This window comes from Mizuhopecten yessoensis, unplaced genomic scaffold (genome assembly GCF_002113885.1).
Source record: "Mizuhopecten yessoensis strain PY_sf001 unplaced genomic scaffold, ASM211388v2 scaffold2329, whole genome shotgun sequence".
Classification (NCBI taxonomy): Eukaryota; Metazoa; Mollusca; class Bivalvia; order Pectinida; family Pectinidae; genus Mizuhopecten; species Mizuhopecten yessoensis.
The window spans coordinates 5,875,089-5,901,830 of record NW_018404492.1 but is presented as its reverse complement, the minus strand read 5'-3'; the positions used below and the strand labels follow the sequence as shown (position 1 = coordinate 5,901,830).

At 37.3% G+C, this 26,742-nt stretch overlaps 1 protein-coding gene across 8 annotated transcripts in view; it reads right to left on the bottom strand.

The window, feature by feature from the left end:
• LOC110445675 (FERM domain-containing protein 5-like) overlaps positions 1 to 26,742 on the bottom strand; it is a 79,961-nt gene that overhangs the window by 26,582 nt on the left and 26,637 nt on the right. For all 8 annotated transcript variants that reach the window (XM_021490409.1, XM_021490411.1, XM_021490412.1 and 5 more), the window contains exons 2-7: positions 16,679 to 16,783; positions 4,468 to 4,510; positions 4,201 to 4,279; positions 1,635 to 1,732; positions 550 to 670; positions 232 to 319 (exon numbers count right to left, since the gene is read on the bottom strand). In XM_021490409.1, the coding sequence (XP_021346084.1) occupies positions 232 to 319; positions 550 to 670; positions 1,635 to 1,732; positions 4,201 to 4,279; positions 4,468 to 4,510; positions 16,679 to 16,783 (534 nt within the window). The remainder of the gene's footprint in view (positions 1 to 231; positions 320 to 549; positions 671 to 1,634; positions 1,733 to 4,200; positions 4,280 to 4,467; positions 4,511 to 16,678; positions 16,784 to 26,742) is intronic.

Here is a 26,742-nt window from a genome sequence, read left to right as displayed (position 1 = left end):
TGATAGCCATTACATGTTATAGTGGTTCACAGACATAAGTACACAGAACCTCATCTGTCAACATATTGTTTTTATCAATATTTCCATAAAGAGAGAATTTGCCACATACAGAAATTCTGTCACATTTGATGAAAAATTATTTCTTAACCTATTAGAAGAAAGACTTAAAATTGCTTCAATATAGAGAAAAAAATCTTGAGCCTAGATATCATGTACGCGACATATACTGACCTTGACCTGGTGGGGGTCAACGCCGTACGTATCCAAGGAAGCCGCCTTCTTGAGGAAGTTACCTTCAGCCTCGGCTGGGACCTGCCCACTACAGTTAGTATACAACACATGTACATAAAACTGTTCAATACAACTATTAACAGTTCATAATTATTTCATTTTCAAACTAATTACATTTCAGGAAAGTTTTTTTCATGTAACGCTAAGCTCTATTTTTATTTTAACAAGAACATAGAACTATGAACTATCATTGGTTTGTTTAACAACCATGATCTAAGAATTATTCTTAGAGACTAATGTTATGCCCTATTAACCCACCTCAGGGTTTTGTGGAGCTCCATGATTTGTTCTTCAGTCTTTGGGTTCTGTTTGGGTAACATTTTGAACTCTGTTACGTAACCTGGGGGATGATCCTCCGCCTCGTAGTCCCCCACCTCCGCTGCAAAATATGAATTCAAGTCAGTGTCATTTTTATAATACTATAATATCAATGGTAATCGTTTATGTGAAAAAAATAACACAAAGCATTAGCTTTTCTCATCTCAACATGATTTCTGCAAATGTGTATTAAAGATGGACATACAAGGTCACTCTTAACTTTACCTAAATATTGTCTGTACAATGTGAAACCTGTAAGCCCCTATTGCATAGAAAATTCTAGACGTCTCTTCGATATAGAGAACAAGTTTTTTCAAGACAACACCTCTCGATACATTGGCTTACATCTCCTCTCCATAGCCATCACTACTATCCCCTGGCCGAGAAACTGACCCTTCCCCCCTCAGACTTACACTAAATCTAGTTGCCCTATCCACTCTTCTAATGTTTCCTCAGATCTGCTGTAGCTGCCCCTGTTACATCCTCCCCAAACCAAGTTTTACATTTGTTCAGGGTTACCCTGTCAAATCCTTCCACTGCCCGTGCTTCAGCACGTCTTACGCCTAATCTAGCTGTCCCTGTCAAATCCTCCCCCACCCCAGTCTTACCCATAATCTATCGGCCCCTGTCAAATCCTCCCCCACCCCAGTCTTACCCCTAATCTATCGGCCCCTGTCAAATCCTCCCCCACCCCAGTCTTACCCCTAATCTATCGGCCCCTGTCAAATCCTCCCCCACCCCAGTCTTATCCCTAATCTATCAGCCCCTGTCAAATCCTCCCCCACCCCAGTCTTACCCCTAATCTATCGGCCCCTGTCAAATCCTCCCCCACCCCAGTCTTATCCCTAATCTATCGGCCCCTGTCAAATCCTCCCCCACCCCCGTCTTACCCATAATCTATCGGCCCCTGTCAACTCCTCCCCCACCCCAGTCTTACCCATAATCTATCGGCCCCTGTCAAATCCTCCACACCCCAGTCTTACCCCTAATCTATCGGCCCCTGCCAAACCCTGTTCCAGACTTACATTGTATGATGTAGGCTGCCAACAGATTGGCATCAGCAGGTGAACACAACAGTCGGCCATGATGGAGGTCTCTTCGCAGCTGGAGGAACAGGTAGTACCTGTAGGTAAATAGAGCAAGGTTGAAACATCAGTGTTGTTATTATATTATATTTTGATCAATCTCAGGACAATTTCTAGGTGTAGGAAATGTGTAACAAAAACTTAGTCCATGGAAGGATGTATGCTTGGCTGCATTATACTTGACATACCTTATTTTCATTAGAGATTATGTATTTTATGTAACAGGTCATTATTTTTTTCAATGCTTCTGCCAGTCGAACCTCTGGTTTACTGGTCTTTTGATCTACCGAATGACCTAAAGAGAAGATCTCCCTAGCCAAGTTGGTAGGAGGCAGCTAGTGTTTTACCAGGGTGACATACTCCCCCTCCAGGAAAGAACTCATCTAGAATTTTCTAGGGGTCATAGCTAGCGATTCCTTTGCATGTATTGCTGAGTATTTTGCCAAATCTCCCGGGTCCCTGATGTGGGCGCTAATGTAACAGAGGTCATTATCTTTTTAATGCCTCTGCCAGGAGTCGAACCCCGGACCTCTGGTTTACTAGTCTTGCGCTCTACCGAATGACCTAAAGAGAAGATCACCCTTGCCGAGTCGGTAGGAGGCGGCTAGTGTTTTACCAGGGTGACATTCATTATAGGCATTAGATAATGTTTTTTGAATATCTTAGTTCCATTAATGCATAACTTGTATGTAACTTCTCTTGATCAAATACTAACTGTAACAATATGTTTTTGCCAATTTAAGCCCATCAAAGTCTGGTATTAAAATATTACAATTTTGTGATTAAATGCTACCTTTTTCAAGTGAATTCTTATTAAATGGTCTGATGAAATGCACATCTCTTTTCAGTGAAAGTATTTTTTTAAATTTTTTTCCATCATCAAAAATTCTTGATGGAAACATTCAATTGCTTCTTGATGAAACACCTCGGTAGCTTACTGGTGTGTTTTACTCTGTTACCGCTCAATATCTTGGCACGTCCCCACATTTACGTTTTCTGTATAATCACAGTAGTGTTAATTTTCCTGCCTATGATGATAGTAATTTAATTGTATGATTGTGAGGTGTGCCACCTTTGTCTGTCAGCCACGACAGATTGATGCACAAATGAAAAATATCACAGAAATTTTAATGATCACTTTTGAAAATAAGCCAACGAAAGAAACCCTAATTAAAACCTAACACTCAGCCATACTCTTCGCCTTTATTGATTTTACAAAACACATACAACCTCAGAAGGTTAATTAAGTGAAACGTGAAAATAATCAATTAAAGTCTTCACCAAAAAAACACGTCACATGAACAACAATGATAAAACAACTTTTAGGAGGGTTGGCCGTCTTTTCCTTCCTCATGTAAAGAATGTGCTCATTAGAATAAAATGCTAGTGTCATACACAGCTAGCTTTAATTTGTATCGATAATCAACAAGATTGTTCTGTGGGGTGCTAAACAGAAGGAAAATGATATCAAGTATTTATATGTATGGCATACAGACACTAAATTAGCTCTGACAAAGGAGGGGTATATACCCACTTATATGCTTCAGTGGCCAACAACAGATACCTTTCTTTTCTTAACCCTTTCACCCCTATGTAACTTTATATTAGTAGACTCTACCATGCATTGATCTAGATCTGGATGAGTCTATTACGGACTACAGTTGTGAAAGGGTTAACCTCATTTCTCATTTTTTCAGGAAGTCTTGGGTTTGTTTTGAGGATTGATCAGTTTCTGTATAGAAATATGAGCTAGGTGTAATTGAAAAAGAGCAAAATACGGTATTTCATTGAAATATATAGAAAACCTGGAGCTCTTCTTTTCAAAAATATTTACCCTGGTAGTTACAGCTTTATAACTTATAAGTGTATTATAGTTACAAATATTAATCAAGGCACAAGACTATGTCATGAATGTTTAGTAAAACCTCAGAAGTTTTCGATCAAGTTTTGACAATCATGAAATTAGCTGGAATAAATCTGTCAGCATTTAAATGGCCAAATAAATGTTTAATACCAAATCTGATATCATCTGTCTGAATAAAGGATTGTTGTTATTATTTTTGTATAATAGGGGTAATTATATCTCACCTTGAGTATCATCATTGATCTGTCTAAATATCTATTTTCATCACATAATTTCACTTGATCCTGTTACATTATCAATGTCAAAATAACATGGAAAATATTTCAGTATTACGAAAAGCCACCATATTTTTACCGTAACAATAATTAGCCAACAAAACTTTCATTGCCGCAATACGTCAGCAATTTAAATTTTTCATCGGTGCAATAAGGCAGCATATTTTTACCGTAACAATAAGTCAAGCAAATTTTTCATCAGTGCAATAAGGCGGCATATTTTTACCGTAACAAAAAGTCAAGCAAATTTTTTATCAGTCCAATAAGGCGGCATATTTTTACCGTAACAATAAGTCGAGCAAATTTTTCATCAGTGCAATAAGGCGGCATATTTTTCAGAATTGAAATGGACGCCGTAAACTCCTACCTCGTAATTTCCTCTCGTAACTTCATGGGATCAGCAGGGTAGAATTTGACTCGGAAGCAGAGGACTGTAGGGTTAACACCTGAATATAGCAAAATATAATGTTAAATATTACAAACATAACTGCTTTATATTTGCAAATTGACAGAGAATCTTGATTTGTCAGTGTATTTAAGTATACAGACATTCTAAATTGTCTTCACATTATTGTGTAAATCGGAAAACAATATATATATACACAAGAGAAACTTAAAATATTCAGGACCTCACCTTTAAGTTGTTTGTAGACCGACTTCAGGGGGTCCAGCCAGTGCTGTAAGCATAGATGTAATATTAATTAGTGTCTACCCTAAGTATGCATGGTTACAATGGAACTGCTCCATGCTATTTTGCATCAAAAGCACATTATTCTAAAACATTACAGATCTGTTGATCCTACATGTTTTTTACTTCGGTCCAAATTCTTCCAGATCTTTATGACAATCGAATGTTTCTCTAGTGAACTAATGCAATCATATGAGAGACCACTTGGCTTAAAATACTAATTTTATTGGCAGAAAGCTAAAGCTGATTTCAATATAGGGCCTACAAAAGTAGCAGGAAGGCTGGGCTCTTAATAAACACGCATACACATGTAGTATTGACAGAATTATAGGCTGGTCTGCCCTCTTTTAAAGATACATTTATTGTACTTGAACCAAATGTTAACAGAAGGCAGATTCTTTTTTAAGGAGGTACACCCCACATTGATCTGAACAATTTAGAGAAGCCTCCCTTAGATTTAATACAAAATTTCATACAAAAAGACAAAACTGATCAATAGATAACCTAAATCACTCATGATGTATGCATGATAAACAAATATGTCCTTTCAATATCTCCTATGAGTCTGCGTAGCTTTTTTTGTCCCACTGAATATAGTGCTCCGACAGACTGATTTGTCATTCTACTCACACTTCAAGCTGTTCAAATATTGAACAAACCCAGCACACTTCCTGTTTATACAAGAGTTTAAGATTGAATATCTAACACAACCTTTGTAAGTTTTAAACTGCAGTATCGCACAAGATAATCTTTAAATTTAAATTTTATCACTGGTGGGTTGATAGGTCATTTCTGTTACAAGCTTTTTAAATTGGTGGCAGATTTACAAAATAGATTTTTATCAATGGGGTTCACCGATTGAGGTTTCAATAATGCTTTTGACTTCCGGTTTAACTTGAGAACTATTAGGTTTCGTGACAAGTCACAGAATTATTTTATCATATAGAGTAACTGATGAACCAGGACAAAGTCGATAGACCTTTTTGGAAACACATAACTGTAGGGAAGGTTATAAACTGAACTGTATTTCAAATACATTGTATGTATGAGATGAACTAGGATAGGTCATGTACCTGTGTGGGAGTCTAGACACCTAAAACATGAGGTTTCGTACCTGAATCTTTAAGACCCACAATTATACTAACTGTTGAGATTACACAGCCAGGCATGACTGTCTAGTACAGGCTTAAGGCAATCCAAATATTCAGCCAGCAAACTGTTTAAATTCAATATCTGGACTGGTATACAACAGGTAATTGCTAGGTATTGTACAAGTACTTGTAAATATGTTCTTCCTAAAGAATTAGGAAGACACTTCATACACTGGTAATGAACCTTAAACCTATGAGCATTAATTATGTATGGCAGTATTATATAGGACAAATATGCACAAACAAAAATGGACAAGTTCAGTAGGCATGAAATGTACGATCCTCTCATCCATATCAAACACTATATATCATGCATGTCACACATGATATCACCAGACAGTTCACTCCATGCTTATGTTTGATAAAAACTTGAATCTAAACTGCGTCATTTTCTAATTTTATTAAATTATATATGCATTACACGATCAAAACTATAAACAAGTTCCCCTTTCAAGGCCATGTAAACAGACTGGGAAACATTACCCATATTGTATACAGTCAGTGTAACATCACATTATACAATCTAGTTTCAAATTTTAAATATGTGGTGAAGGGGTGCAGACAGAAATTGGGCTCATATATATATATATATAGACCTACATGCACTCATGGCGAGGAAGCATTTTACTAAAGAGAGTGTTCTGTTCATGTGATCACCTATTCATGACCATAGCACAGTATTTAAGCTTTACAAAAATTGTACCAGCAGTAAGTCACAACTTCATTGTCATTGAAATTTTATAGAATGGCTCAAGCCTTACAAAGCACTGGTTGACTCCCAGACAAAAGGTCAAAACCACACTGAAGGATGTATATTTCGATGTTTATTACAGAGCTATGATTTTATAGGGGTAACCCAAGGATACATCTGTAGTGATAAGCTTAAGGTTGGAAAGTCAACAACAAGCTTTTGGACAAATACATAACAAAGGAGGTACAGCCATTGACAACAAATGGTCTGGGAGTTGAAAACAGAGGTCTTAACTTTGACAACTGACCAAAACGGACTCCTACCCCAAGGTATAGCTATTGACAACATCATGTATCTGCAGGTATTGACAACAGAGCTGGTCTCACCATGACAACAGACTGGTCTCACCTAACAACATAGGTCTAACATTAACATCAGTGCCAAACCTTGACAACCTGTATCTAACCAATGACAACTGAGGTTTAATTAACATAGCAACAGTGGCCTTACATTGACAACATGTATCTAACAAATGACAATTGAGATTTAATTAACATAGCAACAGTGGCCTTACATTGACAACATGTATCTAACCAATGACAACTGAGGTTTAATTAACATAGCAACAGTGGCCTAACATTGACAACATGTATCTAACCAATGACAACTGAGGTTTAATTAACATAACAACAGTGGCCTTACATTGACAACATGTATCTAACCAATGACAACTGAGATTTTTACCTTGACAACATTAACAATGCCTGACCATTACAAGATGCATATATGTTTCAATAAAAATAGACTGCTTTCACCTGACAATATAGGTTTAACATATAACAACAGAAGTCTAAGGAGTCTTAAGGCATACACACATAGGGAGATATTAGCCAGGTGGCATAGGACTAGTAGTTAGCGCCCGATAAGGCAGCTCCTGCGAATTCCTCAAAATTGTATTGATTAACATATATGCTAATTGTATTAATTGTATATCTTAGAATGTACTGTAAAGCGCTTTAGAGTGGCTTAGGTTAGCTAGATAGGGCACTATATCAAATACTGTATATATTATCTATATGTAACAAATGACAACAGATCAAGGTAAGTAGCAGTGCTCAACGTATCTTAGTGCCATACATCTGACCAACAACAGAAGTGTAACCTTGACAACCTGTATCTAACCAATGACAACTAGGGTTTAACATAACAACACTGGTTAACCTTGACTTTGTAACGGAGGTCATTATTTGACGAATACGACAAAAGCTATAACAATGGAAGTTCCTGTTTTATTTGACCCGTCCCTGAATAATGTAAATTTTCACACCAACAGATAACATTAAGCCGCATGGTTGAACAGTTCTGAGATATCCTGATAACAATTTGTGAGGCAGATGGCAAACATGTGACAGATGTAGAAAATATGTGAAACTAATCACAATGTATAAATAACATTCAGGTGACTAAGTTAATTCAGGTCTAAACGTTGAAGGAGATCACGACGTTCCTATTTTGGTATGTGACACAGCATGTTATCATTATGTTATTACATTACATATACAATATTCATAGATAAAACAATGGCCAAGATAGCATATGCACTAGAAACTGTGATGGCCCACTGTAATTATACATGCATGCTCAAGACAAATACTATATACCCCTGCTTTCATTAAAGCAAGGATGGCATTGCATTCTTTTGGTCAACAGTGACTGGTACATTGTATGTCTGACATTGGTAATCTGACTTGCTCATCAGGTGTAAGGAGGTCTGGGCATTGGTCATTTAACTGGTACAAGTGTACAGACCACTGCCATTTGACGTCTAATTGTTTCAGTTGTAAGAAGTTCTTGCATTTTGTTTTCTAGCTGGTTCAGGTGTAAGGACCCCGGGATGTTAAAAAACCTTAGGGATGAGGTGTGGAGATGGTTTGATTATATACAGAGACAAGAATTCCACGGAAGTGGATGTGTCACCTGTGCAGGAAGCTGGGAGATTATGAAGAAATAGATACACTTTTCATTTCAAGAAATAATGTTAAAAGTAAGCAATAGTCATAGATTAGCAAGCACTTTTGGTAAGGAAGCACTGCATGAAGTTTGAGTTTGATCAGCCCAAGGAAACTCAAGTTATCGGAGGACAACAGACTTTCTATTTATAGTAACAGTGACCTTGACCTTTGACCTTCGGACCTGAAAAGCAATCCCAAGCAAGCACTTATGGTAAGGAAGCACTGCATGAAGTTTGAGTTTGATCAGCCCAAGGAAACTCAAGTTATCGGAGGACACCAGACTTTCTATTTATAGTAACAGTGACCTTGACCTTTGACCTTCGGACCTGAAAAGCAATCCCAAGCAAGCTCTTTTGGTAAGGAAGCACTGCATGAAGTTTGAGTTTGATTGGCCCAAGGAAACTCAAGTTATCACACGAAAACCTCTGTGCGGACGACTCCGACATAGCAATACCTATATGTGTCACCAGCTTATCGCAGGCGACACTATAAAATGGCCTTGGATTGGCCATCAGATTATTTCAGGTACATTGGAGTGCTGGTCATGTTTGTCTGATATATCATTGGTTAAGGTAGAAACCCTGACCTCCTGAACATCTAATTATGTAATTCAATCTCTTTCAATATTAACTTATAACTCCCCAACAATTGTCTTGTCACACTGGCCATCTCAGGCAGCAGTGCGGGCTACCCGTAACCTGCGATGATTGTGTTTGTATATCTGGGTGCCGGTAGAAACACTCAGCCTTATTAGACAGCCACATTTGCGGTAATGGTCTGGGAATGCCAGTCTGTGGGGAATATATGTGGCAGTGGAAAAACTCGCATTAGCCTCCATATAGAAACGTTATAATTCAAACAGGAATAAAACATAAAATATAGCCAGCTCAACAAATATCACACAACGCAATCAATAGCACGGACGCCATGTTTATCAGGACATCAGGATCCGTGTGATCCGAACAGCTATCGCTACAGCTAGCCTAATTATTAAGGTAACAACATGGGCCAGCAGTGCTGTTATTAATGTGTTGCATTGTATAGAACTGTATCATTGTATCTTGTCAGATATCGAAAGGATGGGCAAGAAAACAAAGTGAATTTTTTTTATTTAATATTCATGGCACATGACAAAAATCTGTAAGAGTAGAGTAGAAAATGTCTCTCTGTGTAGAACTGACATATTTTAAGTACTGCATTTGAAAAAAGATCAAATTTCAAATTTCTTAAAAGCCAAATTGGCCAATTTGAAACTGGTGTACAGCTGCATGAGTGAGAGGTGTTTAAATCAATAGACTTCTCCCAGTACAGACTGGAGAGATAGTCAGTGCATCAAGGAACACCTCCCAATGACGGTGATTGCCTAGCTTGTATCTCCCTTTGGGTGCACTAGTATAATTGGTTGTGTTAAAATTAATGTGAGAGTCTCTACCGTATTTTTAAAACCATAGGAACATATGGCTTTAAATTCCCCCACTTCCTGACAGAAGTTGGCATGCTGTAGCTTAAATTAACTGTGATTTATTAGACGGAATTTGTTTTCAGGTACTTTTATTGCCTACGAATTTGACCAATCTGTATCCTGTCAGTTCCACGTTCCAGGAATCCATAGAAAAACCTGTTATCTATGGTATGGTGCTTTACTTATATTAAATCACAGTGTCAAACTTCCGTGGTGTTTTATTTCACTCTGCATCACTTTATTGATTTAACAATGAGAATTGTGTTCAGATTTCGAAAATTGTGTTCGAACTGCAAATATAGCCAATAAAAAAACCTTCCCAAGACACTGTTACAGCAATGGGGGAGGGCGTTCTGTTGTTGGGTAGGATATTTTCTAAGTTTTCAATAACCTTTTTATATATAACTGTATATTTTGTATAACAATTCCCTAGGTACGACGTTCCTTAGGGTAGAATACATCCCAAGATAAGCAACAATGAAATATATCTTTTGCATATTCTCTGTTGTAGAAGAAGTAAAACAATTTTTTGGCAAATCTGAAATCTTTCTTCTCATGAATTTCTATTTCTTTTGTGTGAAGAAATGTTTGCATATGTGACTGACTTTAAACTGAATGCATCGGAAAATGTTCTGAAATTGACATATCCTAACTATCTATCATCTATAGAATCTATGAATACGTATCAATGTGTGGATATTGGGCTCCAATTTACTCAACGTGAAAAACACAAGCATTTCAAATAATCACAAAAATTTCCACTTTTACACTTTATATGTTTCTAACTGCAACACAACACACGGAACAACATATGTGGTTGGCCTATTTTGTTGCATAATAGAAAGTCTTTAAAATGTCTTAAATAAAGAATTCTTTCTCCAATGTGTTGTTGTTGACACCTAGAAGACTGCCATAAGTGTACTTATATTACCTCCTGGATTTCCACCATTACAAAAAAAATTCAAAAAAATCCACTAATACCAGAAATAGAATGTTCAGCTAGTGGACTGCGACAGAACACCATGTCAAGGACATTTACAGCCAATATCCAATCCAGCAGGATACACACTACATCAACAGCAGCTCCACGGTGAAATAAGACATATAATCGGAAGCCTATTGAGTTCTGCAACACTTAACAAGACCTTATTGCATTATCAGTGTTGGAAAGCCGATCAGAGGTGGTAAACAGCTAGAATCTGGGGGCAGATACACAGATCAGTACCTCTCAATGTAATCAGTAATAACGAAGTGATCAGATGGACCCAACAGATCAGAGGTGGTAAACAGCTAGGATCTGGGGGCAGATACACAGATCAGTACCTCTCAATGTAATCAGTAATAACGAAGTGATCAGATGGACCCAACAGATCAGAGGTGGTAAACAGCTAGGATCTGGGGGCAGATACACAGATCAGTACCTCTCAATGTAATCAGTAATAACGAAGTGATCAGATGGACCCAACAGATCAGAGGTGGTAAACAGCTAGGATCTGGGGGCAGATACACAGATCAGTACCTCTCAATGTAATCAGTAATAACGAAGTGATCAGATGGACCCAACAGATCAGAGGTGGTAAACAGCTAGGATCTGGGGGCAGATACACAGATCAGTACCTCTCAATGTAATCAGTAATAACGAAGTGATCAGATGGACCCAACAGATCAGAGGTGGTAAACAGCTAGGATCTGGGGGCAGATACACAGATCAGTACCTCTCAATGTAATCAGTAATAACGAAGTGATCAGATGGACCCAACAGATCAGAGGTGGTAAACAGCTAGGATCTGGGGGCAGATACACAGATCAGTACCTCTCAATGTAATCAGTAATAACGAAGTGAACAGATGGATTCAACAGATCAGAGGTGGTAAACAGCTAGGATCTGGGGGCAGATACACAGATCAGTACCTCTCAATGTAATCAGTAATAACGAAGTTAACAGATGGATTCAACAGATCAGAGGTGGTCAACAGCTAGGATCTGGGGGCAGATACACAGATCAGTACCTATCAATGTAATCAGTAATAACGAAGTGAACAGATGGACCCAACAGATCAGAGGTGGTGCTAACATGTAAACAGTCTGGATCTCTGGGAGCTGGTAGATTATTATTATTATCATCAATATTTAACAGCCCATCAACACAGGATAGGTCATAAGGGCCAACAAATGGTCGACAAAAGCAAATGCTAAATAAACTTTTAGGGGTGTGAAAAAGGAGAAAGAACAAAGAGGCAGAAAAGAAAAGAGAAAGGACAGAAACAAAATCTACACTATATACAAGGGACTCTGAGGATTTACCACAGCCAGACCATTCCAGAGGAATGCACAAAGGGTTGGCCCGAAGGCAGACACCTGAAAACCAAACCCCAAGGAAGGAATGCACAATTGTGCAAACCTAGCATTTGCGTCCCGGCCAAAGGACGGTGCTGCTTGGTCTGACCTCAACCTTTCAACCTGTCTGGCTTGGGTGACCCTACCAGGAGCACAAAGCTCCAACCAGCATAGCTATCCAGGTCACTGGGAGGTAGATCTACATGCGTGTGTTGGGGTCGGGGAGGAGGTAGATTTACATATGTGTGTTGGGGGTTGGGTAGGAGGTAGATCTACATGCGTGTGTTGGGGTCGGGGAGGAGGCAGATTTACATATGTGTGTTGGGGGTTGGGTAGGGGGTAGATTTACATATGTGTGTTGGGGGTTGGGTAGGAGGTAGATCTACATGCGTGTGTTGGGGGTTGGGTAGGAGGTAGATCTACATGTGTGTGTTTGGGGTTGGGGAGGATGTAGATCTATGTGTAGGTGTTGGGGGTCTGGGTGGGGGATCTACATGTGTGTGTTTGGGGTCGGGCAGTAATCCACCCACAACTATTCCAATTGTCCTGCTATATATAGCCATTTTTGGGAGGAAAAAAAATCTCTTTTCTATTTAAAATCATCTAGGTCATAGCTACAGCCCTTTTACTATCCAGCCACTTAAGTTTGGGGGAGATGTGTCAGGATTATCAAGACTCAGCTGTAATGATTGGTAAACAGTGATGGTTCTACTCCTTACCTGTGTACAGAGAATATTTAACATCTCTGTTCCACTCCAAGAACATAGGTGTACAGAAACAGAACAAACATGATAATTGATATCGCTAGATCTGTTAACGTTTCAGTCCTAGAACAGACGTGTACAGTCAGACTGACACATCGCTAGATCTTTTCCTGTCGTAGAACATACATGTACAGAGAATTTGACACATCTCTAGATCTGTTCCAGTACTAGAACAGCCATGTACAGAGAATTTGACACAAAAAAACAGACATGTACAGAGAATTTGGCACATCTCTAGATCTGTTCCAGTCCTAGAACAGACATTTACAGAGTATTGACACATCTCTAGATCTGTTTCAGTCCTAGAACAGACGTGTACAGAGAATTTGACACATCTCTAGATCTGTTTCAGTCATAGAACAGACGTGTACATAGAATTTGGCACATCTCTAGATCTTTTTCAGTCCTAGAACAGACGTGTACAGAGAATTTGACACATCTCTAGATCTGTTTTAAGTCCTAGAACAGACGTGTACATAGAATTTGACACATCTCTAGATCTTTTTCAGTCCTAGAACAGACGTGTACATAGAATTTGACACATCTCTAGATCTTTTTCAGTCCTAGAACAGACGTGTACATAGAATTTGACACATCTCTAGATCTTTTTCAGTCCTAGAACAGACGTGTACAGACAATTTGACACATCTCTAGATCTGTTTTAAGTCCTAGAACAGAAGTGTACATAGAATTTGACACATCTCTAGATCTTTTTCAGTCCTAGAACAGACGTGTACAGACAATTTGACACATCTCTAGATCTGTTTTAAGTCCTAGAACAGACGTGTACATAGAATTTGACCCATCTCTAGATCTTTTTCAGTCCTAGAACAGACGAGTACATAGAATTTGACACATCTCTAGATCTGTTTCAGACGCCCTAGAACAGACATTTACAGAGAATTTGACACATCTCTAGATCTGTTTCAGACGTCCTAGAACAGACATTGACAAAGAATTTGACACATCTCTAGATCTGTTTCAGTCCTAGAACAGACATGTACAGAGAATTTGACACATCTCTAGATCTGTTTCAGACGTCCTAGAACAGACATTGACAAAGAATTTGACACATCTCTAGATCTGTTTCAGCCCTAGAACAGACATTTACAGAGAATTTGACACATCTCTAGATCTGTTTCAGTCCTAGAACAGATATTGACAGAGAATTTGACACATGTATAGATCTATTCCAGTCCTAGAAGAAATCTGTCACAGTTTCCCTCCTGACTCATCAGCAGTGTAGCATAGTGTTATGTTCATGTAGACTTGTTAAGGCATTAATAGAGACACCTAGCAATCGATTGCATAAAGAACAAAGGCTTCGTCCATTAACTGATGGCAGATAGATTTTGTGATAGGGGAAGGTTTACTGATCAGGGTCCGTATCAGATCAGGATCGTTCACAGCTATATGCTAGCCCTGTGTCATCAATGGCACAGAAATAGATTAAAAAGTTGTATAATCTAGAGATTATTGATCCCATACATTCCCCCTAAAAAGAAAAAAATACTTTCTGTTGAAATACACTTGTTCAGTATTCAATGCGACACTATAACTATATTCAAAACTATCAAGATGAAATGTCAAATAAATCCAGGGGATTATACAGCAGAGCCAGAAATCTGTGCATCAGAAACGTAGTCAGCAAGTGTTGATATGAAATATGCTTTCCGTATGACTGACAGACAGACTGTAAGTCAGAAAATACTGGAGAATTTTTTGAAACTGATCCAACGTTATAACAGATTGTATTGTCTATAGTGGATTGGATTGTTTACTGGCATCGGGATGAGTGAGATCCAACACAGATGAAATTCCCTACGGAGCACTGCTATCGGTGTATACGTACATAACATGCAATTTCCGTCCCTAACTTATAACGGCTAGCTACCTTACTTAGTACAACTACTGATAGGAATACCTTTCCACTAGTCTAGAGACTGATCTTTATGTTAAGGTTTATTTGAATTTTATTCATACTAAACTTATTATTTATTTCCTGTTAACTGGTCACCATATAGCGTGAATTGATATCGACACAGCACTAACACATGGTACTGGTCACATATCTCATGATGCAACCTCATTTGGCAGCTCCGCATTTCTGGATGATGTACATCATTAATTTAAAGTGAAAGCTTGTGTTGACAGCCTGGTATGTCAAAAGACGTCCACACACTGAAAAACACAGGTAGAGGTGTATCCCTCTAAAAACATGACCCATTCAAAAACTGCAGGGAATGTTTTATATAATGACTATATAAAGTTTATTTAAGGATGATACCTTACTTATTTAACATGAATTTTAATTCTAAAAGAAACCATATATATAAGACATTAAAGTCAAAAGGGCTTTTAATATCACTTCCATATTATCCAATAGTGTTGACAACATATATTACCGATGTGACCTTCAAAGAGGGTCTAGGTCAAATTTATTCAAACGAAGTGACAATAAACTGATAGCAATGCAAGTTTACACCACTGGCCAAATGTCAGTACTCTACATCTCTTTATATTAGTATTTGTGCAGAATGTTCAACTCATTTCAATCACATGACCTTTGGAAGTAGTTCAAGGTCATTTCGTTTTACTAACTTGACAGATATACATTCTTTTATCCTAGCAAGCTACATGCCAAATATTCTAAATTTATAAGATATTCAGAAAAAAAAAGTTTTGATTTTGTAACACATTTCACATCTGTGACCTTGACAGTGGATCAAGGTCATTTATTAGGACAAACTCAATAGGACTCCACATTGGGAAGCTTTAGGGCAAAGTCATTACTCTAGAACTATATTGTACTTAATATTTTTAAAAAAGTAGGTTGAAAATTTTGAAACATTTGACCTGTGACCTTGAAATTGGGTCACAGTCATTTACTTGTTAACTTTTGAAAGCCCTTCTTCCATAAAAGCAAGTTGAGCGACAAGTATAATTACTCATTATCCCCTCCCCCTTTATAATATTATCCCCTCCCCTTTATAACATTATCCCCTCCCCTTTATAAAACACGTTCTATTGAAGAAGACAGAGATAAGTTTTTTTCCCTACAGTTGTTATCTTCACCAGAGATTACAGCTTGTCAGGCAGGACTCACGTGTCTGTTAAGGCGGTTGTCGTGTCACCCGGTTACTAATCAATGGCAGAGCTGATTTGCAATCGAGACAATTTATGTAAAATCGTTTCACAAGACCAATTGAGTCTTAGCTTAATACCTGCTGAGCCACAGTAAAACACTGTTACTGTAACATTGTGATTTCAAACATCCAACAGTTCAAAGTGTTGCTATAAATTCAATCTGGGTTTTTACCTGCTTCCTTCATCACATCTCAGAGTGGTTTGAATGTACATTACATAACAATAGCACTTGAAAGCATGTGATACTTGTATTTAAATCTGAAGCATTACTTTCAAACGTTTAACCTAATTCTAATCCATTCATTCCATGTTTAGAACAAATACGAAGATTCACAGGTTCCTATCTAAAATATATTTTCAAAATGGATTGGTTTCCTCTGTTCAGTTTAGTTAGTTTAATAAAAGACTTTGTGCCCTTACAACAACTAAGGTTAAATAAGGACAACTCTCCATGCAGCATAGTTGCAATTGTATGATACTAAATAGAAAGTACACCTTTAATATATATGACTTGCAAAATGTTAAAAGATCAAGCATACTCGATCACAAGAAGTTGATGAGTTAGATCATGGAATTAAATCAGTAATATTTACCCTCTGCTTTTCTGAGTCCACATATCTCAGACCAAAGTAGTCTTTTTCCATCAGATTTAACTTGTTGCATACTTGCTCGAACAGGACGTGACCCAAAGTATCCTTCTGAAAAATAAAATATATTCACTGTGTCAAAACAGGCGTTATATCACTATAAATAAACTCTCTTTATTTCAATTTCTACTTGATGCATTTCGGCTTTCTGGAAATCTATTAATATTTTGCAGTTTTGTTAATTTATTAACAAAGATAATCCTAATGTTATGCATGTATAGTTGTCTGGAGGTAACAAATTCACCACAGAGCAGCTTCAACTATCTCATTCTTGCTTCCAGTTTTAATAATATGACAAATTGAGATTTTAACTTAAAGTGTCATTAACTTTAAATGGAGCTCAATAAAACCTAGTTCAGAACATAGCTATAGCTATTCCTAAGAAGGTCTTTTGGCTGGACAATGCTTTTTGCACTTCTATATTTACTGATTGGACAATGTTTTCACGTCCGTATTTATTGGCTGGTCATTCAGTGCTTTTCTTCATACATATTAATAATAATTTGAGGTTCTTATATACCGCTTTATCACAACCTAGTTCGTAGGTCGTCTCAAAGAGGTTCACAAATTATTATCTGTGGTTATATAGGGCCTTTGCAATTCAACCAGCCAATATCTTTCTCAACTCCTTGGGGAGCATACAGCCAGCGCTGCCATTGCGGTGCTAGCAATCAACAATTCTAGCACTGCCAAACCACATACTCATTTACAGCTGAGTAGACTGGAACAAGCAGAGTAAAGTATCTGGCTCAAAGATACAACACAGTGCCGTGACGTGGCTCGAACACGCAACCCTTCGTCACGAGCCCGGCGTCCTACCACTAGACTACCGTATGCGTACCTCCTATATTGCTGGACAGTGCTATTCAATGTTCATATTTACTGGCTAGACAGTGCTATTCAATGTCTATATTTACTGGATGGACAGAGCTATTCCATGTCTATATTTACTGGCTGGACAGTACTATTTCAATGTCTATATACTGGCTGGATAGTACTATTCAATGTCTATATTTACTGGCTGGACATGGTCAGTGCAATTACAAGTCTATATTTATTGGATGGACATGTACAGTGTTATTCAACATCTGTATACTAACTGGTTGGACAATGTCTTTCTATGTCTATATTTACTGACTGGACAGTGCTATTCCATGTTTATGAATCATTAATATGGTCGACCCCCTGGTATATCAATCAATTAATAATATATATGAAAAAAAAACTAATGAAGTGTGTGCTTTGAAGTACTGTATTTCTCTATGGTGGACTAGAAGCAATGGCATTACTAAAACACCTGTCTAAAACACTAGACGTGTATCTGTAATTGGAAGAATGAAGTATAATTCATTAACAACAGGTACTGTACAGGTTTTCCCTGGGTGGTTGTGCTTTGTGGTCCTAGATTGATTGTAAGTCTTGACAGGCTATTGATCAGGGTAAAATATATATACAAATGACTAGGGCTGTCACAATATATCGGAAAACAGGTATATCGTAATACACAGGTATATCGTATCGTACCACAATACAGGGATGAAATATTGTCGTATCGCAATATTTTTCAAAAACATATTTTTATGTACCTGCTTGGTGTTTTAACTTTGCAAATTACTACAAATTCTAACTGATATGCCAATAAGCATAAAATATGCTTTTAATAGTTCTAATTTTGTAATCGATGGTTGCATGCATATGGGTTGACAAAAATCTTAAATCTATGTGATCCGTTTTATATATGATTAAGTTTGATAACATTCTGACAACATATTATAAAATTGAGCTCATCCTTCCTGTAATAATACATCGGGTGATGTATCACAATATATTCATTCTGTATTGCAATATATCGTGATCCACTCTTGGCGTATTGTGACACCCCTACATATTACACGAGGACATGGACAGAGTTACAAGTATCCTGGCTATAGTACCCTGTAGATATATAGCTATGTGTGGTTTGGTTTCTAATTGACATTGAGGTTGTTGAATCCTATATATATCTTAAACATACATGTCATTACTAACTTGTACTAAGCGTGAGAGATTTCTTAATCTGCACCAATAATGCACCAGCTTTGTTGAGTCAACTTATCTTGATCAAAGTCCATTACAAAAACTTTTCTTTAATACCTTATATAAAGAGATGAGAGGTGCATTCAGACAAGGTTTATTATTTGTATTTAAATAAGCATGTTCATATACATGTATATACAAAATGATTTTTTTTTCATGGACAGTTTTAACCCTATAGCCGTTCGTGATAACCAAAATATATGATACGTACAGATTTAGAGAAAAACCTGTAAAATGTGTTCAGTGTCATAAAAAGACAAGTGGAGATCTAGAGCACATATCAAATGAAGGTCATCAATACATAGGTAGACTGGACATGTAAAATGAGTCATGAATCAGAATTAGACATACATGTATATAGACAGCACCAGTGAAGTCATGGCCACAAATGATAGCTATAAGTACTGTACATCACTGTCTGAAGGAGGCCAAGGTTAGAAAGACACACAGAAAGCACTAGAACATTAAGGTCAGGGTCAAAATTGATAGGTGGAAAGGAGTTCAAGGTTAGAAAGACACACAGAAAGCACTAGAACATTAAGGCCAGGGTCAAAATTGATACGTGGAAAGGAGGTCAAGGTTAAAAAGACACACAGAAAGCACTAGAACATTAAGGTCAGGGTCAAAATTGATAAGTGGAAAGGAGGTCAAGGTCAGAAAGACATACAGACAGCACCAGTACATTAAGGTCAGGGTCAAAATTGATAGGTGGAAAGGAGGTCAAGGTCAGAAAAAGTCAGACAGAGCTAGGCACGAATAAAATAAAATCGAGGTCAGAAAGACAAACAGACAGCACCAGTACATTTAGGTCAAGGTCATACAAAGATCATGAGCACCTTTAATGTGAGGCTAAGGCACTCTTTGGTAAAAAAAAGTTTTATGATGCCAGGATTGTTAGATTCCACAGTGAGACCTTCCATACAGGTACATGTACCTCGAGGGCACCATTGTCACCTATGTTACTACACAACACGTCATAAACTATTTCTGTATTGACAGGTCGAGGTAAGATCTCTCCCATACACTGACAGCCATTACCATTAAAGCCCTAGAGCTGAAGTCGTCTTTGTACCGATAGGTTTTACATTTATGTCAGTAATATAGTAACCCATGATCAGGAAGCATTGTCTTCGTACAGACTTTCTTGATAAAAGTTCTGCATTTTTTGTTTCTTAAGCCCAAGGCAATTAAAGACAGTGTGCTTCATAAGAAAAATATTCATTGTTCATGAAAATAATTATGATTTAATTACATAAGTGTTTTGTATGTTTTACGTCCTATCAACAGCTAATGTCGTTTAAGAACATGCCACCTTTTGTCCACCAAAGCCCCTTTTCATTATTTAAGCCCATGTCACAAAAGTGTTATAACAGACACTGACCTTGTAATTTAAAATATAAGAACCCCATTATTTCACTTCTTTTGTATAAATATCTTTTTACAGTGTATAAGGAAGTTTTTCAAACATTTATCTCAGCCCACAATATGAAGACGCACATTTTAACACCCGTAGTAATATCTGAAAACATTATTTGGTCCCTTAGAAATATGTATATTTCCATGTATTTTAACTCAGTTTATAACCTATGATACCAAGTGTTATCAAGGTCCGAGTACCACTCGGACATTAAGGATCAAAGTCTCTGTATGCTTGTATATATATACAATCGTCGGTGAAATCCATAAACATGGCTAGCTGTGACAAGGCAAAAATATAGATTTCTGAAAAAATACTGTTAGAATATGGATCCTCAATGTGTACATGTTTTTGCAATTTCCCAACTTTTAAGATTCACGTCATATTGTACACAATATCAGCTTACTCTCGGCGGGTATACTGCAATGTTCCTCTGTTACATTAAAAGTTATGAAGTCTGTGGAAATGATAAAGATACGATGCACTTTATTAACCATTATAAACGGGGAATGTAACGAAAACCGTTATCCGCAGGATGTCACGTTAAGGTCTGCTAGGAAATACGGAGAAATCGATCAAACGTAGTCGTCATCTAATGGAGCATGATCAGGCTAAGATAAGAAATTGATGTACGCGTCATGACATTTGCTGAGAAGTATATAGAGATGTTGGGCTATTACATTGTCTATCAAGGTTTTAAAAATAATCATACAGCTACATGGGTATCAATTTTGTAGGAAAAAACCAGACAACTCTGACAAATGGTTTTTGACATCTTATACAAGATCTTAAACAGGGTGTCATTCAAGGTCATTGATGTCTAGCAGTTTTTAGACAGTTATGTATATATGTACATCATGATGGCATGTTCCTGCCCTGAGGACAGACTTGAAATATGATCTACTGGGATACACTTAAGACTGTATTACAAGTGTTTAATTTACTGGACGGATTATTAGATCAGCGATATAATGCACCAAAGGTAAACTAGAAATGTTCACAAAAAAATATGTCTAACCTTATTATAATTAGCCAATATTCTTTCCCCTTCCTTTACTAAATAAAGTCATGCTTATACTGTCAAATAACCAAGTATCTACAATTTTCTTAAATATTTTTGAATTATTAGAGGAACTGCATGCAAAAAAATATTAAAATGCATGAAGTTATAAGAAGAACCAGTACTGAAATAATATGTTTCCCTTTATTTGAAGGGGAGACATTACAAGCTATCTGACTGAACAGCACATTGTAAGTGTTACAATAAACAAGAGGCACATATGGCCTTGTGGACGGCTACCCCGGCTAGTTGATAGAGCGAAAACTTGTTTTTTTCTAAAAATAGTAAAAGTGAGCTTGACCTTTAACGCAGTAACCTGAAATGCGAACTTGTCCAAGGCATTTCAAGGCATTTCCGTACCAAAAACTTGCATAAAATTTTATGTAATTCTGTTCAGTAATGAAGACGCTAGAGTAATGTCAAAGTGGACGGCTGCCAAGGAAATAAATAAATGTCTGATTATTTTTTGATGCTGAACAGTGACCCTTGATCGAGCTTTAGGCAGCACACCTTAACTTTGCCAGTGCAATGGTTCAAAAAGGACAACACAAGTAGCCATTGTATTTGTAACCCTTTACCCTTGATTATTCCAGTCTCCCTAGCTGTACAAATAAGTACCACTTAAGCTGGGAAATAATGCTGCAAACTTTACAGCGACTACCACTGTATCAATTACGACTTAGAGACCTTATGTTTTTTGCTTTGACCTGAATACACCTTATCTTAGGGGCTCCGATTTGCACATATTACAAAGAAAGAACTGCCAATAGCATAATTACGGTACTACTACTATATATGGTAATATTGTTATGTTTACTCACTGGAACCATTCAGGTGAGTTAATAGAAGCTGCTCGGCAATAAACCGACTAACTCCCCCGGGTGTTGGTATTTTCGGACATCTAAATCAATCGCTGATCTTCTACTATAGGTTGGTGTATCTATTAGGTTGGGACCAAGCTAGCATTGTTTTCAAGCTTCCTATCAAATAGAGCCTGAAGCTGTACCAAAGCTGTAACAGTATATACCACACGATCATCGTGGTGGAGCTTTTTCGGCTCTAAAACCTATACTCTATGCATAATTCAATAACATCCCGCTTAGTAATGCATCCAAATGAATGCTTCAAGCCCGACGCTCTCTACCATTCACATACACCAAAGCCTACAATCAGTTTAGGTCTTGTTCCCTAGATGGTAAAACCACCCAAAATAAGTATACAATAATGAAGACGTAATGATATACTGCAGGGACAGTTCACGGAAGATTTGCAAAGTCGGAACATTAAATCACCCGCTCTGATAACAGTACTTCACATTACAGCCCATCCACTTGATTTGTTCAATGGTTATTACAGCAACAATAAATTAATACAGATCGTACTTGGCATCTGTTTGTGAAAGACAGGACCCGACTATTAGGACGATATATAATTTGGTACTTTTGTAAAAGATGTGAAATGTTACGTTACCAAACGGATACCATTATTTATAGTCCAATGTAAGTTCAAATTCCTTAACCCTTTCACCCCTAGGTAACTTTGGTAGACTTTACCATACATTGATCTGGATGAGTCCATTATGGTCTACAGTAGTGAAAGGGTTAAATGATAGCTAGTGCATTTTTGCCCCAAAAAACCCAAACTGATACGTATAATGTCAGGGTCCAGCTTAACTGAAATAACATACAGATGTACTGCTTGTTATCTCAAAAGGAACCTTGTAAACTGTTTAGATAAATAGGCTAGTAATAGGAGGCGCATAGGTCTTAATGGTCATCTTAATGATACACTCACATAAGTAAACCCATGAACAGTCAATAACAGATAGCAAAGGTCCAACTGTTTTACCAAGAAACCGTAAACACAGATAGAAAAGGCTCAATTTTGATACGTATACCCAGAAGTACAATACACAGACAGCGAATAGTTTAAACTTTGATACCAAGACATACAATGTAGAGACCGCAACAGTTTAACATGTAAAACTCAAGGAACAAGGCATCACAAGTGATACATAATCCCCTCACATTCACACATTGTGACAATATGTAAAAGGAAATGAAGTTGCTAGAGCGATGACAAAGTTTTTTTTCTAAAAAAAGTGACCTTGACCTTTAAGGCAGTAACCTGAAAGCATTTTTTTTCAAGGCGTTGCCATACCAAACACTTGTATCAAGTTTCATTAAATTCTGTTGAGGAATGAAGTCGATAGAGTAATGACAAAGTTTTTTCTAAAAATTATGAGTGACCTTCAACGAACTTATCAAAGAATACAATACACAGACAGCAAAGATCCAGCTTTGATATCAAGGAGTACAATTCTGAGACAGCCATGATCTAACTTTGATACCAAAGCCTACAATTATAGAGACAGAAACAGTTTAACATGTATAACTCAAGGAATACAATACGTATACTGAGACAGCAATAATCCAACTTTGATATCAAGGAGTACAATTCGGAGACAGCCATGATCTAACTTTGATACCAAGGAATTAAATACAGATACTACAATGACACATGTTTGTATGTATACAAATCTAAATATCAGTGTTCTAAAAGAAAGATGCATGCCTAGAAATGACAGTGACAAATTCAAAGATTGTACCAATCAAAGACAGCTTTAATAAACAGATCGGTTGGATCATGGATCAATTTCCCTTCACAAATAGCAAATCTTTCCATGCTAGCATTTCACTATGATACTAAAGAGTTCAGAGATAGCAACACATAAAAAGAAGCATTGATGTAAATGTTTTAAAAATTCAGATGGCGCCATACAGTATGCAACAATCAGGAGCGCCATCTGTCAATTTGTCAAATGATGAATCAGCTTCCAAACCAGTCAGCCACTCTGCATCCCTGGTACTGACATGATCCACTTAGCTTCAGCAAACCATATCCTGTCTAAGGCTACCATCAGACGTCCTCATATCACACTAGGTATATATGCAGACAAGAGAAATAACAGCCAAGGCAAGCCACAACACCAAAATCTTCCAAGTCAATATTACATGTTATTTGCCATGACAGTAGATTTTGCGAGAGATTGGTATAATTGAAGAAAGCTCGGAATCGATAGACTGATGGTACTGTAAGCAGGGTACCTTTGTCTCCCTGGGGGGCTGTCCACCAGTAGTCTCTGTGGCCCCTGATAATCAAAACTTGTTGCACGGACTGTGGCTATATATAGGACACAAGAACTTGTTCGCAGGCAACAATTGTATATATTTCTATAAGAGTGTAGAACCCCATGATGGGTTGTGTAGCATGTCTGTAAACACTCGTCGTGACTTGAAATGTATCTGACCAATGAACTGAGTCCGTCAACTGTGACTTTATTTGGAGCTGTAACTTGGGATTTGCATGTCAGTAACACATTCATATTATTTGTATTGTAAAATCTATACAAGTTGTTGGCTCCGTCTGCACTGCCATTTCTCCTGCCCTTGGATAAACTGGCCTGAAGAAACATCACATCACTATACTGATACTATAACTTTCCTTAACCATAAACATATCTCATAAGGCTTTATTCCAAATTAATTTTAGTGCAAACTTTTTTCCACTTGGCATATTTAGATTAAAAAAAATATATTGTTTATTCACAAAATAAGTATATCCTTTTTATTCTTTTTACTTAAGGGCATCGGAATACTAAATGCATGCAATATTTATAAATCAACAATTTATCTACTTGTAGATAAACCAATGTTTTTCAGTAATCTGAGTTTCAGCGGACCAATTAAATTGTATTAATTATGCCTTAAAGAAGGAGAAAACAATGGAGACAAACACTTTGGAATATCGAGGGTATTGGAGTTTATATTTGTTTAATATCACTATTTTTGTTTGGGTAGATATTGTAGTTGTCTTCTTCTGTCCTCCCGGAAGTCATTATCACTACGTGTACCTATATTATCTCCCTTGTTATGTTGTGAATTACCTATATTATCTCCCTTGTTATGTTGTGAATTACCTATATTATCTCCCTTGTTATGTTGTGAATTACCTATATTATCTCCCTTGTTATGTTGTGAATTACCTATATTATCTCCCTTGTTATGTTGTGAATTACCTATATTATCTCCCTTGTTATGTTGTGAATTACCTATATTATCTCCCTTGTTATGTTGTGAATTACCTATATTATCTCCCTTGTTATGTTGTGAATTACCTATATTATCTCCCTTGTTATGTTGTGAATTACCTATATTATCTCCCTTGTTATGTTGTGAATTACCTATATTATCTCCCTTGTTATGTTGTGAATTACCTATATTATCTCCCTTGTTATGTTGTGAATTACCTATATTATCTCCCTTGTTATGTTGTGAATTACCTATATTATCTCCCTTGTTATGTTGTGAATTAACGTTCCCGACGTGGCTCCAATACCAGGTGAATAAGCCCCTAGGCCATTCTGAACCTCTCCTTATTTGGAATGATACAATAAATATTTCACACAAGTTTCTTACTGGCAATCAATTAACTCTGATAGAGAAAATGTTCATCTACAGCCAAACCTGTACTCAACATCGATTAACAGTTCTATCGTTTAACCTCAAAACAGCAAGACACAATTACACATCAATATTTTTCCGGAGATCAATTGGATAACAACTGTCAATGTTGTGAGATGAATGACAATTTGATGTCACCAGTTTGCCTGCGACACCCCAGCAGTAACATACATCGTAATGAAATAGCCACAGCATTGTTTTGATTGATACCGTCCAACCCTATTATTGGATTGGTATATGATCATGGTACCTTTTGTTTTCTACCTTACACAGATTACCAGCATATTCTGCATTTTAATGTTGTAAAGTACATCGCGTAAGTCAACGCCCAGATAGAAGTATATTCAGTTCAATCTGTGGTATTTATAAATTCTGCATTGATTGGTGGCAGTGAAAGTGTGTAGTGCGGATGATCCCCTGCAGGACCGTCAGCTTGCGTCCTCAACACCTATATGATTCATTCATATTGTTCAACATCTGTCACAAGTCTCACATTATTACTAGATTCCTTGCGACATCCCTGATGTACCGAGATTCCAAATTTGATCACAAATCTGCTCTTATCGCTAAAATATATGGCCATATTTCATCTGGCCAATAGTATTACTGCTGAGCTATTTCAGGATATATCAGGCCAATATTGAGGCTCAGGGGATATAAGGGACATATCAGGCCAAACAGATGCCCACAAGGCTATTAGAGGACATATTCAGTCAGAAGTGGTGATCTGGGCTAACGTACACTCTGAACATATCAGGAGTTCTAGTACTTCTGGTAATGCTCAGGGACAATATGACATATCTGGTATCATGTGGCTAAGCGGCTACACAACATAGCATGTTAGGTCACTAGCAATCCTCTGAGACTATTATAGGACATATCAGGTCCCTGTGAAGCTCAGAGGCCATTACAGGACATACCTGTCCCTGTGATG